Raw genomic sequence first — 16,645 nt, 5'->3', positions numbered from 1 at the left:
GGTGTTGTGGGTAGCTGGCGAGTGTCAGCCGACCCTGCGCCCTAGCTGCCCCGGTGCTTTTCTGACCAGAAGAGCTTTGTTTTGTTTTTTGAGACAGGGTTTCTCTGTATAGCCCTGGCTGTCCTGGAACTCACTTTGTAGACCAGGCTGGCCTTGAACTCAGAAATCCGCCTGCCTCTGCCTCCTGAGTGCTGGAATTAAAGGCATGAACCACCACACCCGGCTCCAAAAATATCATTTTTATTTGAGAAAAATCTCAAAAACTAAAGTCCAAGATGGTGATGGTCACATGGTAATCTATAGTTTAACATTCTAACAAAATTAAAATGTTGTTTAAGAAACATATCTTTCTTTCTTTATTTCTTTCTTGACCAAGTTATCATTGAGTAGGGCATTGTTCAGATTTCATGTATACGTGGGCTTTCTATTGTTTTTGTTGCTACTGAAGACCAGCCTTAGTCCATGGTGATCTGATAGGATGCATGGGATTATTTCAATCTTTTTGTATCTGCTGAGGCCTCTTTTGTGACCAATTATATGGTCAATTTTGGAAAAGGTACCAGGAGGTGCTGAGAAGAAGTTATATTCTTTTGTTTTAAGATGAAATGTTCTATAGATACCTGTTAAATATTCTTGGTCCATAACTTCTGTTAGTTTCACTGTGTCTCTGTTTAGTTTCTGATTCCAGAATCTGTCCATTATTAAGAGTGGGGTGTTGAAATCTCCCACTATTATTGTGTGAGGTGCAATGTGTTCTTTGAGCTTTAGTAAAGTTTTTTTTTTTTTTTTTTTTTTTTTAATGAATGTGGGTACTCTTCCATTTGCAGCATAGATGTTTAGAATTGAGAATTCTTCTTGGTAGATTTTTCCTTTGATGAGTATGAAGTGTCCCTCCTTATCTTTTTTGATAACTTTTGGTTGAAAGTAGATTTTATTCGATATTAGAATGGCTACTCCATCTTCTTTCTTGGGACCATTTGCTTGGAAAATTGTTTTCTAGCCCTTTACTCTGAGCTAGTGCCTGTCTTTGATACTGAGGTGTGTTTCCAGTATGCAGCAAAATGTTGGGTCTGGTTTATGTATCCAGTCTGTTAATTTATATCTTTTTATTGGGGAAATTGAGTCCATTGATGTTAAGAGATATTAAGGAATAGTGATTGTTGCTTCCTGTTATTTTTGTTGTTATAGGTGGAATTTTGATTGTGTGGCTACTTTCTTTTGGGTTTGTTGGAAGAAGATTAGTTTCTTGTTTTTCTAGGATGTACTTTCCCTCCTTGTGTTGGAGTTTTCCATCTATTATCCCTTGTAAGGTTGGATTTGTGGAAAGATATTGTGTAAATTTGATTTTGTCATGGAAAAAAATCTTGGTTTCTCCAACTATAGTAATTGAGAGTTTTGCTGGGTATAGTAGCCTGTGCTGGCATTTGTCATCTCTTAGGATCTGTATGACATCTGTCCAGGATCTTCTGGCTTTCATAGTCTCTGGTGTAATTCTGATAGATCTGCTTTTATATGTCACTTGACCTTTTTCCCTTACTGCTTTTAATATTCTTTCTTTGTTTTGTGCATTTGGTGTTTTGTCTATTATGTGATGGGAGGAATTTCTTTTCTGGTCCAGACTATTTGGAGTTCTGTAGGTCTCCTGTTGGTTTATGGGCATCTCTTTCTTTAGGTTAGGGAAGAAAATTCTATAATTTTGTTGAAGATATTTACTGGCCCTTTAAGTTGGGAATTTTCACTTTCTTGTATAACTATTATCCTTAGGTTTGGTCTTCTCATTGTGGCTTGGATTTCCTGGTTGTTTTGGGTTAGGAACTTTTTGCATTTTGAATTTTCTTTGACTGTTTTGACAATATTTTCTGCGATATCTTCTGCACCTGAGATTCTCTCTTCTATCTCTTGTATTCTGTTGGTGATGCTTACATCTATGACTCCTGATTTCTTTACTAGGTTTTCTAATTCCAGGGTTGTCTCCTTTTGTGATTTTTTTTTATTGTTTCAATTTTTATTTTTAGATCCTGGGTGGTTTTGTTCAGTTCCTTCACCTGTTTGATTGTGTTTTCCTGTAATTCTTTAAGGGATGTTTGTGTTTCCTCTTTAAGGTCTTCTACCTGTTTACCCATGTTCTTTTGTTTTTCTTTAAGGGAATTATTTATGTCCTTCTTAAATTTCTCTATCATCAATATGAGATGTGGTTTTAATCAGAATCTTGGTTTTCTGATGTGTTAGGGTAACCACGGTTCACTGGGTTCTGATGATGCCAAGTAGTCTTGGTTTCTGTTGCTTATGTGCTTGCCCTTGCCTCTTACCAACTGGTTGTCTGTGGTGTTAGCTGGTATTGCTGTCTCTGACTTTAGCTTGTCCCTCCTGCAAGCCTGTATGTTAGTGCTTCTGGAAGACCAGATCTTATCAGGAGGAATTTGAGTATGGAGAGCTGTGGAACAGGGTCAACCCCGGGATGCAGGCAGAAACTGGAAGGATCCTGTCCCCAGCTGTTCCTTGGTTCCTGTGTCCTGATGGCTCTGGGGGGTCCTTTTGGGGCAGGAATTTGAGCAGCACTGGTGGTCTTACCTGTGCTCACAGGTATGTCAGCATTCCTAGGAGGCCAGCTTTCTCCTGGTGGTATTTGGATATGGAGTGCTGTAGCATAGGATTAGCTCTGGGTGCAGACTGTAATTTTCTTTGATAGTTATTTTCTAGCTACTGCAGTGAGTGGCAGACATAAAATCCTGAGTGAGTTATGCAGTCTCATTTGCATGAATTAACTGTTAGTGTTGAAGGCAGAACAGCATTAACAGTGAGAACAAACAAAACTTTGTAATATACATGATAATTATTTCATGTAACCACTACCACAATTGCTTGGAGCAAGTTACTATTATTATTATTATTATTATTATTATTATTATTATTATTATTTTAACAAGTAACTAATCTGAGACTCACAGAAAAATATATTTCAGAGCAAGAGACACTGCTGGCCCATGATAGAGTTGACCTGTGGGGACATGATGCGGAGCAAAAGGCTTTGAGTTCAGCATTGACCATTGATAACATTTTTATAGTTAGTTAATTGACAGAAAAAGGAACTACTAGTTAAATATTCAAAATGATTCCTACTAATCATAGGCTAAACTTTGTAATCAGATTTTTGTTTTTACTCTTTGGCATATTTTCATATAATCTTATTGATATTTTTATAAGAAGTATCCACCTTTGAGAGTTTATATCTATCATCCGTCCATCGTTCACCACTGTGTTAGCAATTTATCTGCAGATTTAGAGGAAACTAATATTTATGAGATAAAAAGGTAGAAACATGTTTCAGTAGCCATGGTGGATCTTAAATGAAAGTAGTGCTCATTTGTCACCCTCAGTACCATAAAGCCTGGTGACAATGTTTATTCATTTTGTAAAAACCACTAATACTTATTTTTATATTTGGCCTGTCCTCGACTACAGATTTGCTCCTAGCAGGATAGAAACATATAGCATGGATGTTATCAAGTGAATACGAGGACCTAGCAAGATATAGTTAAAGAGGGTTTAGATAGAGAGGAAAAAACGTTCTTTCTCTGGAGTTGAATTATGGACAGTTTTAGTTGAAGAATCAGGGTCAAGAAGATCATTCTTCTTACTCATTACAAGGAACACATTTCTTTTATATATATATATATTTTTTTTTCCTTTAAAATTTTTTTTTATTTTTTAATATTTTTTATTACGTATTTTCCTCAATTACATTTCCAATGCTATCCCAAAAGTCCCCCATACCCTCCTCCCTACTTCCCTATCCACCCATTCCCATTTTTTGGCCCTGGCGTTCCCCTGTACTGGGGCATATGAAGTTTGCATGTCCAATGGGCTTCTCTTTCTAGTGATGACCGACTAGGCCATCTTTTGATACATATGCAGCTAGAGTCAAGAGCTCTGGGGTACTGGTTAGTTCATAATGTTGTTGCACCTACAGGGTTGCAGATCTCTTTAGCTCCTTGGATACTTTCTCTAGCTCCTCCATTGGGGGCCCTGTGATCCATCCAATAGGTGACTGTGAGCATCCACTTCTGTGTTTGCTAGGCCCCGGCCTAGTCTCACAAGAGACAGCTATATCAGGGTCCTTTCAGCAAGCGCTTGCTAGTGTATGCAATGGTGTCATTGTTTGGAGGCTAATTATGGGATGGATCCCTGGATATGGCAGTCTCTAGATGGTCCATCCTTTTGTCTCAGCTCCAAACTTTGTCTCTGTAACTCCTTCCATGGGTGATTGTTTCCAATTCTAAGAAGGGGCAAAGTGTCCACACTTTGGTCTTCCTTCTTCTTCAGTTTCATGTGTTTTACAAATTGTCTCTTATATCTCGGGTATACTAAGTTTCTGGGCTAATATCCACTTATTAGTGAGTACATATCATTTGAGTTCTTTTGTGATTGTGTTACCTCACTCAGGATGATGCCCTCCAGGTCCAACCATTTGCCTAGGAATTTCATAAAGTCATTCTTTTTAATAGCTGAGTAGTACTCCATTGTGTAAATGTACCATAATTTCTGTATCCATTCCTCTGTTGAGGGACATCTGGGTTCTTTCCAGCTTCTGGCTATTATAAATAGGGCTGCTATGAACATAGTGGAGCATGTGTCCTTTTTACCAGTTGGGACATCTTCTGGATATAGGCCCAGGAAAGGTACTGCTGGATCCTCCGGTAGTACTATGTCCAATTTTCTGAGGAACCGCCAGACTGATTTCCAGAGTGGTTGTGCAAGCTTGCAATCCCACCAACAAAGGAGGAGTGTTCCTCTTTCTCCACATCCTCGCCAGCATCTGATGTCACCTGAATTTTTTATCTTAGCCATTCTGACTGGTGTGAAATGGAATCTCAGGGTTGTTTTGATTTGCATTTCTCTGATGATTAAGGATGTTGAACATTTTTTCAGGTGTTTCTCAGCCATTCGGTATTCCTTAGGTGAGAATTCTTTGTTTAGCTCTGAGCTCCATTTTTTAATGGGGTTATTTGATTTTCTGGAGTCCACCCTCTTGAGTTCTTTATATATATTGGATATTAGTCCCCTATCTGATTTAAGATAGGTAAAGATGTTTTCCCAATCTGTTGGTGGCCTTTTTGTCTTATTGACAGTGTCTTTTGCCTTGCAGAAGCTTTGCAGTTTCATGAGGTCCCATTTGTCAATCCTCAATCTTACAGCACAAGCCATTGCTGTTCTATTCAGGAATTTTTCCCCTGTGCCCATATCTTCGAAGCTTTTCCCCACTTTCTCCTCTATAAGTTTCAGTGTCTCTGGTTTTATGTGAAGTTCCTTGATCCACTTAGATTTGACCTTAGTACAAGGAGATAGGATGGATCAATTCGCATTCTTCTACATGATAACAACCAGTTGTGCCAGTACCATTTGTTGAAAATGCTGTCTTTCTTCCACTGGATGGTTTTAGCTCCCTTGTCGAAGATCAAGTGACCATAGGTGTGTGGGTTCATTTCTGGGTCTTCAATTCTATTCCATTGGTCTACTTGTCTGTCACTATACCAGTACCATGCAGTTTTTTATCACAATTGCTCTGTAGTAGAGGTTTAGGTCAGGCATGGTGATTCCACCAGAGGTACTTTTATCCTTGAGAAGAGTTTTTGCTATCCTAGTTTTTTTGTTATTCCAGATGAATTTGGAGATTGCTCTTTCTAATTCGTTGAAGAATTGAGTTGGAATTTTGATGGGGATTGCATTGAACCTGTAGATTGCTTTCGGCATGCTAGCCATTTTTACAATGTTGATCCTGCCAATCCATGAGCATGGGAGATCTTTCCATTTTCTGAGATCTTCTTTAATTTCTTTCTTCACAGACTTGAAGTTTTTATCATACAGATCTTTCACTTCCTTAGTTAGAGTCACGCCAAGATATTTTATATTATTTGTGACTATTGAGAAGGGTGTTGTTTCCCTAATTTTTTTTCTCAGCCTGTTTATTGTTTGTGTAGAGAAAGGCCATTGACTTGTTTGAGTTAATTTTATATCCAGCTACTTCACCGACGCTGTTTATCAGGTTTAGGAGTTCTCTGGTGGAAATCTTAGGGTCACTTATATATACTATCATATCATCTGCAAAAAAAAAGTGATATTTTGACTTCATCTTTTCCAATTTGCATCCCCTTGATCTCCTTTTGTTGTCGAATTGCTCTGGTTAGGACTTCTGATGATGGTGAGTGGTCTTGATTTCTGTTAGTAGGATTCTTACATTTGCCTTTCGCTATCTGTTAATCTCTGGAGCTAGTTGTTATAGTTGTCTCTGGTTAGAGCTTGTTCCTCAGGTGATTATGTTAGCCTCTATTAGCAGATCTGGGAGACTAGCTCTATCCTTAGTTTCAGTGGTCAGAGTACTCTCTGCAGGCAAGCTCTCCTCTTGCAGGGAAGGTGCCCAGATATCTAGTGTTCGAACCTGCCTCCTGGCAGAAGTTGTGTTCCACTCACCAGAGGTCTTAAGATCCCGTTGAGGGTCCTGTGAGGAACTTGGGGGTGTCCAGAAACTCAGCACACAAGGAACCCCAGTGCTGGAGCGGACCGGAAGGGACTTGTGCCCCTAATCAGGCCGGGTTATTTGCTTCCCTAGTTAATGCAGTCTCAGGTCCCGCGAGATTGGATTGGAGCAGATGCTGTGTTCCACTCACCAGAGTTCTTAGGATCCTGTGGGGGATCCTGTGTGGGTCCTTGCGGGTGTCCGGAGACTCCCCGGGCCAGGAACCCCGGTGCTGCAATGGACCGGAAGGTGGTCGGATGTCTGGAGCCCGAAAAGGGCGCTGCTTCAGAAGCTCTGTGGCTCCCACCTGTCCCAGAAGCTGTCTGCTTCTGTGTGCACACTCTCACCTGTGCAGACTACTTTTCGGCGGAGTCCCGGGACCAAGATGGCTCCCGCAGTTTCTGAGGCAAAAGCCACACCTGTCCTCTGGCCGGGCAGGTGGTCGGATGTCTGGAGCCCCAAAAAGGGCCCTGCCTCCAAAGCTCTGTGGCTCCCACCTGTCCCAGAAGCTGTCCGCTTCTGTGTGCACCCTCTCACCTGTGCAGACTACTTTTCGGCGGAGTCCCGGAACCAAGATCGCTCCCGCCATTCCTGTATATATATTTTTTATTAGATATTTTCTTTATTTAACATTTCAAATGTTATCCCCTTTTCTAGATTCCCCTCTGAAAATTCTCTATCCCCTCCCACCTCCCCCTGCTCCCTAACCCACCCACTCCTGCTTCCTGGCCTTGGCATTCCCCTGTACTAAGGCTTAGAACCTTCACAGGACCAAGGGCCTCTCCTCTCACTGATGACCAACTAGGCAGTCCTCTGCTACAGATGCAGCTAGAGTCACCAGTCCCACCATGTGTTTTCTTTGATTGATGGTTTAGTCCCAGGGAGCTCTGGGGTTACTGGTTAGTTCATATTGTTATTCCTCCTAGGGGGCTGCAAACCCCTTCAGCTCTTTGGGTACTTACTCTAGTTCCTTCATTGGGGACCCTGGGGTCTGTTCAATGGATGACTGTGAGTATCCACTTCTGTATTAGTCAGGCACTGGCAGAGCCTCGCAGGAGACAGCTATATCATGCTCCTGTCAACAGGCTCTTGTTGGCATCTGCCATAGTATTTGAGTTTGGTGGTGGTTTATGGGATAGATCCCCAGGTGGGGCAGTTTTGGGATGGTCATTCCTTCAGTCTCTGCTCTGAACTTTGTCTCTGTAACTCCTTGCATGGGTATTTTGTTCCCCCGTTCTAAGAAGGAACAAAGTATCCACACTTTGGTCTTTCTTATTCCTGAGTTTTACGTGTTTTGCAAATTGTATCTTGGGTATTCTAAGTTTCTGGTATACTTATCAGTGAATGTATATCATGTGAGTTCTTTTGTGATTGGGTTACCTCACTCAGGATGATATCCTCCAGATGCATCCATTTGCCTAAGAATTTCATGAATTTATTCTTTTTAATAGCTGAGTAGTACTCCATTGTGTAAATGTACCCCATTTTATGTATCCATTGTTCTGTTGAGGGACATCTGGGTTCTTTCCAACTACTGGCTATTATAAATAAGGCTGCTATGAACATAGTGGAGCATGTGTCCTTATTACAAGTTGGAGCATCTTCTGGGAATATGCCTAGGAGTGGTATTTCTGGATCTTTTGGTAGTACTATGTTCAATTTTCTGAGGAACTGCCAGACTGATTTCCAGAGTGGTTGTACCAGCTTACAATCCCAGCAGCAATGGAAGAGTGAAGGGACACATTTCTTGATATTTCCCACCCCCCACCAAAAGAACTGAAACTACTTCTCAGTGTTTTTTGGCAGATGACAGCAGCTGTGAGTGGGACTATAGGATGGGTAAACTGACAATATCCATGGTGCAGAAGGAGGCCGAGGAGGACTCAGAGGTTAATATCCTGATCACCATCTGTCTGAGCCTGGATTCAGATTGGTAACAAGCTAACAAATAGATCAAAAGAAGGATTAAAAGCTAACAACATAGAATGTTATGGTATGTATGTAGACCTTGAACTTTCAAAGTTCTTCTTTACTTTTGAGCAAGAAAGTTTGGATCTGAAAGACTGAGGAGCAGCCAGGCTAAAGTCTTGTAACCTATGGCTGAGCTATGGTTCAAAGAAAAGGGATGTAATTCCTAATCCAGAGTCAATCAGTCCATAGAAGAGAAAATAGGAATAAAATACTGGATAAAATAGAATTTAATAATGAAATATACGATTTAGTATCACTGGAAGAATGCTGAGAATAATGTCATATCCATTTTCTTCATAGGATTCATTGAATTGATTTCTGCTACAGTACACGTCAAAGGCTATGGGAACCTTCAACACCAGTTTGGGAGGAGGCTTCATTTTGGTGGGCTTCTCAGACTGGCCTGAACTTGAACTCATCTTCTTTATTCATATTTTGATTTTCTACTCCCTAACTCTCTTTGGCAACACAGCCATCATTGCTCTCTCTCGAACAGACCTTCGACTGCACACCCCCATGTACTTCTTTCTGTCTCATCTCTCCTTCCTGGACCTCTGCTTCACCACCAGCACTGTGCCCCAGCTCCTCATCAACCTCCATGGACAAGACAGGACCATCAGCTATGGAGGGTGTGTGGCCCAGCTGTTTATATTTCTTGCTCTGGGATCAACAGAGAGTGTGCTCCTGGTGGTGATGGCTTTTGACCGCTATGCGGCTGTGTGTCGTCCACTGCACTACACGACCATCATGCACCCCATTCTCTGTCAGGCATTGGCTATTTTTTCCTGGGTAGGAGGCTTCTTGAACTCTCTGATTCAAACAGGCCTCACGATGGCCATGCCACTCTGTGGATATCGACTGAATCACTTCTTCTGTGAGATGCCTGTGTTCCTCAAGTTGGTCTGTGAAGACACAGGAGGAACAGAGGCCAAGATGTTTGTGGCCAGAGTGGTGATTGTTGCAGTGCCTACCATGCTCATTCTAGGCTCCTATGCACAGATTGCTAGGGCGGTGCTGAAGGTCAAGTCAGTGACTGCACGCAGAAAGGCTGCTGGGACTTGTGGCTCCCACCTCCTGGTGGTATCTCTGTTCTATGGCTCAGCCATCTACACATACTTACAACCCAAAGACAGCTATTCTGAGAGCAAGGGGAAGTTTGTGGCCCTTTTTTATACTATCATCACCCCCATGCTCAACCCTCTGATCTATACCCTGAGAAACAAGGATATGAAGGGGGCTCTGTGGAAGGTACTAGGAAGAGCTATAGTCACAGGGTAGGAAGGAAACGCTGACTAGTAAAAACATTTCATATTCTGAGTAGTTCCATGGGAAAGGGCAATTGGGTGTCAAAACAACTACAGTTAGTTATGTACATGCATGAATCTGTTCACACACACAAAAATAGAAGACAAGACAGCAAACCAAACCAAAACAAACAACAAGAAAACCAGTCCTAGGATGAAAAGATGCTCAGAGGATTAAGGCACTTGTGGCCAACCCTGAGGATCTGAGTTTGATATCTGTATTCCACATCGTAGAAGGACACAATTAAGTCCTCCATACACAAGAGTGTGTGTATGTGTGTGTGTTTGTGTGTGTAAAGCAAATAAATCACAAAACTTGAAACAAAACAAAACAAAACAAAACTTTCCCCAGCAGCCATAGGGTTTTAATGCCTTCCTTGTTTGGGAGCTGGAGTGAGGATCTTCTCCCTGGGTTACTGTCTGTCCTTGCTGCTCAGCAAAGATAAATGCAGATGCAGATACAACTTTGCACAGAAGGAACCTAGGAGAGGTGGATTGTGAGCACCCATGAAAATGGGCTGAGTTCTTGACAAGTCTGATTGTCAGAGGAATTTAAGTTTTGAATGGCAACACTCAAAGTCTGATCCCCATGTTGTGTCCTACAGTGGACACTGTGACCCAAGACAGAGGGCTTGAAGTCACTCTGATTATCTCTCCTTTTTGAATTTTCAATTTTAATTTAGTATCCAAACATTCTTATCCATACAAGGATACTATACTTTGATCAAATTTATCCCTAGCTTCTTCTTCAATTTCTCCCATGTTCCTCAGCACCACTTTGCGCTCACAACTTCATTCCTTTTTATAGACTTTATGACTCACCGGCTTTGTGTAGAATTATCTGAATGTGCATGGGTCAAAGCATCAGCTCCAAGTGGGACCTTGATATCACCCCACTTTTCTAACGTATCGATCATCACCCTGTCTAACGTCGGTCATAACTTAAGCCCTGTTTTCTAGGCCTCTTACTTTAGTGCTTTCCATTTGCGTGGAAGAAAGAAGAAGATCGTGAGCGAAACTGCCCCGTGTACCATGTGAATTTGAATCATGGGTTAATTTTCCATCTTAGAGAAGAAGCCAGAATCATTTCTGCTGCAGTCAAGCAACAAAGCTCTCCCAGCAGAACTATGAGTGTCTGTCTTACCAACTGGCTAGATTCCTTCCTTCCCTGTTAGTGATGTGAACAGTATAAATGAGTATACAAATGTCTAAGAGCTCAACAACTAATATACATCCAGATGCAATATTAGTAGACTAAAGGAAAAATTCAAAAATTTGATATTTTATATATGTCCAGATGCAAATATTAATATAGAAAAATCTATATTTGTAAGAAATAAGCAATCAAAATTTTAAAAAAATCAAGGGAAAGGCTCCTACTTATCATTGGCCAGGAATCTAAAAGTTCCGTTGGGTTCCATTTCCTTTCTCTTCCTCTGTTTTATCCAACTACCAGAATTCCATCAAATTGCTTATTCCATTCATTTAAATGGTGGTTTTATGTCTAAAAGTGAGGTATCTCTGTTAATAAACTTCTATAAATGTAATAAATTTTGTGTTACCTCAACCTTGTTTTATTATAACTAGTTTGCATCAACTTTGTTTATGTTTGGAACATATTTTCATATCTTATCTTAATCCTTTCTCAGGGTCACAGGTTTGTTAAACTTTATTTTGTCTAATTCATCAATGAAAAAGTGCACTTCTCTCCTTGAAAGGTGAGAAAACATCTATTAACCCAAGACAGAGCAAAAAAATCAAAGAAGTCATTTTACCCAACTTTATATTAGCAAACCAGAGATTAGATTTAGTGTTACTTTCAGGAGGGGGGATGACTCAAAGGCAGCTGCATTTCCAAAAAGCCTACCTCGGTATAGCACAGCTTGCCTGGTTTTAGTAATGTGGCACATGAGGTCCATAGTTGAGTAGAACGGTTGGTGACAATTCTCCTCCTATAGTCAAATTAGTGTTTTCTAAGATTCAATAGTCGACTAATGGGGGAAAAGCTACCAGTTTAGTCCTAGCTTTAGTTTTCCATGATTGACTGCCAAAGCATGTATGTCTCCAGCAATAAGGACTTTCTGTGTAGTTCTACCATCCACCAACACTGTCAGCAATAGTATCATAGCCTATCCTCAGAGACTCAATGGCCTTCCCTGGCTAACAAGTCATAGAGAAGTAGCTCATTTTTCTTCTTTATTTTTTTTTAGCAAAGAACTTCCAGTTTTTTATTTTTTTTTAAATTATTTAACAAAGAAAACAGTCAAGCAAGTCTTTAAAAATTAGAATGGATTAATTTACAATCAAACAGTCAACTTAAAACATCAGCCCCTTCATGAGGGCCACAGAGGCCAAGAGTTCTTTAAACAGCAGGATCGCACAGTTGACGTTCTGACCTATATTTGACGGCACGCACGGAAATACAAAAGCCAAACAACTTCCATCCACCTTCCCTTAAGAGTTTAAACACTTGCTTAGAGCAATACTCAGATTTTAAAAAACCAGTTGTATTTTTAAAAATATCTACAACTAATCTCATGAGAACACTCTTAAAACACAAATACCTTAAAATAATTTTGTGGCACATCAGTCAGCTTAAAGAAATAGCAAAATAAAAACTACTGTTCAAGAATTTAGACACATTAAAACAAAGCAAGAGCAAGTGCTGGCCTCAGCAGCTTCAGGAAGATGACTGAGCCTTGCTGTAAAAGGCAGCCTTTTAGTTCGCCTAGGAATGCAAACCCCATGTAAATGACCCCAGTGTGAGCACTCAGGAGCAGAGCAAGTGTTTCTCCCCTTCTGCTTAGTTTCAAGGTGATGGGGAATTGGCTTAATGAAAACTCTTAGGAACTACATCAGCCAGGGGTGTGTGGTGGAATGTGCCTGTAACCCAGCACGTGGGAGATTGATCCAGGAAGAGTGTTGTGAGTTTGAGGCCAGCCAGGACTACACAGCAAGATCCTGCTATGAACAAAAGAATCCCAAGGACCTCAGAATTATAGGTATTACAAGATCAGAAGAGAAAATGGCCATTTTGGAATTAGGTTTGCGTTTTTCAATCAAGGTATCCAATTTATGTTTTCATTAGAATTACTGAGCTGAGCTATATCTTAAGTATCCCATGACAAACAAAACCCACTAATGAATTATCAGAGCAAATGCCAAGCCTCTAAGTGACAACAATTAATGGCATTTTACATTCTCTTCTTGAGGAACGAAGGATACCCCTTTATTTGAACAAACACATCAGCTTTTGTTAGTTGGCAGCCTAACTTATAGACATGTTTTAAATACTTTAAAAAAGCTATATAAAGAACATTAATCTAATTTTTTTGGGGGTGGGGGGATGGTGGAGATGGAGATATGGACTCTGGCTTCAGTTTCCGTGTGGCTAAAAATAAGGGTCTGGAAATGTAAAGATATCGAGGCTCACCCCAGAGCTCACCAGGCATTTCCAGTCCTGGTGAGAACCACACTAAGTTTTATCCTTGTAGCACTAACAGCAGGCATCAGGCAAAAGTATGTAAGCAGGAATAATAGGCAGGGAGCAAATATGGATGGACTGTTTCTCTGTGATGCTAACTGGCTTGTTCAAGTTTTGAAACCATGACCCGGTCCATTAGCACCATGGTTTATTCAACCGAGATAATTATTCAAGCCCCTATAGGATGCTCGAACTTCTCTAGGCTGAGAGATGAGGGATGCTGAGAAGGGAACTGAGGGCCACGCTCTCTCCACATACAGATAGATATATATTCCATGAAGAAACTATGCAGCAAAGATATAACCTGTCTGCTAATAACTTTATCTTAGCAAGGTCTGAGGAATCATTAATCACAGCTATAAAGTAACAACATGCCAATTTTTACAGTATCTATACGATAAATGGTGGGCTTCCTGGTATGAACCACTTCATTATAATGGAAGCTCATTATGAGATTACCAGTAAGCTAGAAGATATTACAAATATTTATAAGCGATAACCTACTGAAAAAAAAAGATTAGCTAGAATTAAATGAAATTACTCATAATTGTTTCAGTTCCATCTTTCTCCTAGGAGAATCCCAGACAGGGAAACTATCTTCATGTACATACACAAAGCATCTGCCATCAGGTAGATACACCTTTCCCTCAAAGGTAGATGGCTCATAGTCACTTTCCTATACAATGCTTCTTGAAACATCTATTCCAATTACAAACTGTAATGGAGCCTACAGAGCACTTTTAGGAAAAAGGCACTTTGTTGTGAATGTTGGATTTAATTGCATGCAGTTGAGAGTATTCGTGTTTGCATTTATGAATACAGAGCAGATGCCAGTTTATAGAATATAGCTGATCACATTACAAATCAATCAGCAACATTAATTATATTTTGGGAAGAAAGTAATTTATGACATTTTCCCCCCAAACTAACAAGGCCAAGTTCAGCAGTTGGGGGCAGGGGAAAATCACCAGCAGTTGTTACCTCAGAGCATAAGAAACTGTTGTCAACAGAGTGGCATGTCTAGTTTGGTTCTCTGCATCAATGTAAACTGCTTTTCAGTGGACAAAGCCAGCTGGAGGCTGTGTCTGTTTCTAGGGGAAACCCAGGGCAGAGAACGACTGGGGAGAAACAGGCCCATTTCTCTGGTCAGACGGCCGAGCGAGGAGGTAGTTATTCTGAAGAGGTCTCAGGTTAGATGGCTGTGCTCAGTAACTGAGTCGGGGCAGCAGGAAGCAGGAGCTTCTCTGAGATGCAGAGAGCAGCAGGAATACGTCTCCTCCAGCGATGTCAGAACCAGGGCATCAATCAGTGCAGCTTCAAAGTGGCTCTCTTCTGATGACAGAACTTTCAAAGCGTCTTACTACATCAGCGCACAGGGCAGCCCCATACAACCTTGAGTGCCATCGTCACTGCTGTTGAGCTTTTTCATTCGGTACTGGTGTATCTCCCTTACCAGTGTGTAAAAGGCATCCTCCACACCCTGTCGGGTCTTGGCTGAGGTCTCAATGAATGGAATTCCGTAACTCTTGGCCAGTTCGTGGGCTTGCTTTGTGTCAACTGTCCTTGTTGGCAAGTCACACTTGTTCCCTACCAGCACCATGGGTACATCATCAGAATCTTTCACACGCTTAATTTGCTCCCTGTAGAGGTTAATATCTGCAAACGATTTGCTATTATTGATGGCAAATACACAGAGGAACCCTTCGCCTGTCCTCATGTACTGGTCTCTCATGGCACTGTACTCCTCTTGTCCAGCTGTGTCCAGTATGTCCAGCAGGCAGGTCTCACCATCAATCACCACTTGTTTTCGGTAAGAATCCTCTATGGTGGGATCATATTCATCCACAAAGTGGTTCTGGATTAGCTGGATCGTCAAAGCACTTTTCCCAACACCACCTGCTCCAACCATCACCAGTTTGTACTCAGTCATTTCACACCAGCAAAAACCTCAAACTCCGCAGACCCCGCCTCGGGAGGCTTTTGGACTTGAGAAGTTGTTGGAGACCCCGAAACCGCCATGAACAGCCCCCACCAGGGAGCGCTCATTTTTCTTATTGGGATTTTACTCCCAAATTTTTACTCCTTTTACTTAAGGTCTCTGGCAGGGCTTTTTCTCACTCAACTGTTCTGTTTTTGTTTAACTCTTTGAGTGCTATCAGTAGAGTTCTTACAGATTCTTTTACAAATCAGTGAGATGCTCAAGAGTGTACCAAAATGTAAAGAAACCCTTTTATAGAGAGTGGACAGGATTTCTGAAGGCCCACCATCATCCATTTCAAATAAGTGCCAGTTGATGTTGAGCATCCAGTAGGATATACAAAGGAAATGATAGTGAACTGTATTACAGTACAAACAGATTGCATGAGTTCTACAAATCATTTAATTATTGGGGACAGCAGCATGGAGAGAAGACACCACCCAATTGACTGCCCTCTTCCTGGGGATGTGTGGCTGACACAAGGCTACTGTGCATTTCTCTTCCCATGATGCTCTTGCAAGGTCTATCTTGTGATGCTCAGGCAGGGTCAGGCCCAAGGGCAGCATTCAGGCTTGGTAAGCCTGCTTCTTAGAGTTAGACATTCAGACCTACCAAGATACAGGCTACCCCTGTGGCTTTTAAATCTCATTGTCTGAAAGGGCTCTAGGCTGGGTAAGCAACCTGTGACCATTGCTTCCCTTATTCTACATGCTCTGAGGATGTCTGTGCACTGTAGGACAGGCTTAGTATTTCTCCTGTGAACAGTTGTCAGGATTTAAATTCTTCCAGAATCTCACTACACAACACTAGGCTGTCAGCTTCTCCCCTATGCAGTCCATTTGACAAACAGTAATTAAAAAAAATAATGCTTTCAATTTTTAAATTTGTTGTGGACAAAACCATGGTATAAAATAAGAACTTCAAATGTATGAAATACAAGAGCAAAAGTATATCAGATTTTAGATGAAAGAAAATGTTTAGTTGGAAAGACTGTCTCCATGCATGGGAACAAACTTAAATGAAACTTCCATAAGAAGAAGATATTTGGATTATGATGAACATGGTTGGGTTATATGAGACCTGATATATGGTCTGATGGAAAAGCTGATTAGACATTGGTCAAAGTTGGGAAACTATGAGGAAATTATATAAAAAAAAAGGTGTGGTTTGAGGACCTGGAAGGGTCGCCTTGGATTGAGCAGTATAAGGGGATAAAGGGATCTGAGGAGAGCAGATATGGAAGCAGTCAGTTAATTATAATATGCTTAGGATCCCCAGAGGTCTCCAAGACCACACTTGAGTAAACAATCATGTTTCCACTTCGATTAGAGAGGCCAGGCAGTGTCCCAGGGGCAAACATAGTGCAGTCTGCCCTAAGGTCAGATTGGATGATA

At 41.1% G+C, this 16,645-nt stretch overlaps 2 protein-coding genes across 3 annotated transcripts; one reads left to right on the top strand and one right to left on the bottom strand.

Moving 5' to 3' along the window:
* The first annotated feature begins 8,782 nt into the window (after positions 1–8,782).
* LOC110305316 (olfactory receptor 2Y1B) lies at positions 8,783–9,763 on the top strand. The gene has a single exon (XM_021177233.2). It carries the CDS (start codon positions 8,828–8,830, stop codon positions 9,761–9,763), a length of 936 nt encoding a protein of 311 aa, XP_021032892.1. The 5' UTR covers positions 8,783–8,827.
* Positions 9,764–13,804: 4,041 nt separating this feature from the next.
* LOC110305409 (GTPase NRas-like) lies at positions 13,805–15,292 on the bottom strand. Of its 2 annotated transcripts, XM_085830063.1 has the most exons (2): positions 15,221–15,292; positions 13,805–15,092 (listed from the first exon to the last, which is right to left on the bottom strand). In XM_085830063.1, exons 1-2 carry the CDS (start codon positions 15,290–15,292, stop codon positions 14,634–14,636), a joined length of 531 nt encoding a protein of 176 aa, XP_085686189.1. In that variant the 3' UTR covers positions 13,805–14,633. The 2 variants fall into 2 exon arrangements, with proteins under 2 accessions (XP_085686189.1, XP_085686188.1); XM_085830062.1 differs by having other exon boundaries at positions 13,806–15,248.
* Between the last annotated feature and the right edge of the window lie 1,353 nt (positions 15,293–16,645).

This window comes from Mus caroli, unplaced genomic scaffold (assembly GCF_978045245.1).
Source record: "Mus caroli unplaced genomic scaffold, Mus_caroli_1 scaffold_13, whole genome shotgun sequence".
NCBI lineage: Eukaryota > Metazoa > Chordata > Mammalia > Rodentia > Muridae > Mus > Mus caroli.
This window is presented reverse-complemented; position numbering and strand designations above follow the sequence as displayed.

Excerpts from the sequence above, each read along its gene's own strand:
- LOC110305316 (XM_021177233.2), top strand. The coding sequence starts at position 8,828 with ATGGGAACCTTCAACACCAGTTTGGGAGGAGGCTTCATTTTGGTGGGC.
- LOC110305409 (XM_085830062.1), bottom strand. The coding sequence starts at position 15,203 with ATGACTGAGTACAAACTGGTGATGGTTGGAGCAGGTGGTGTTGGGAAA.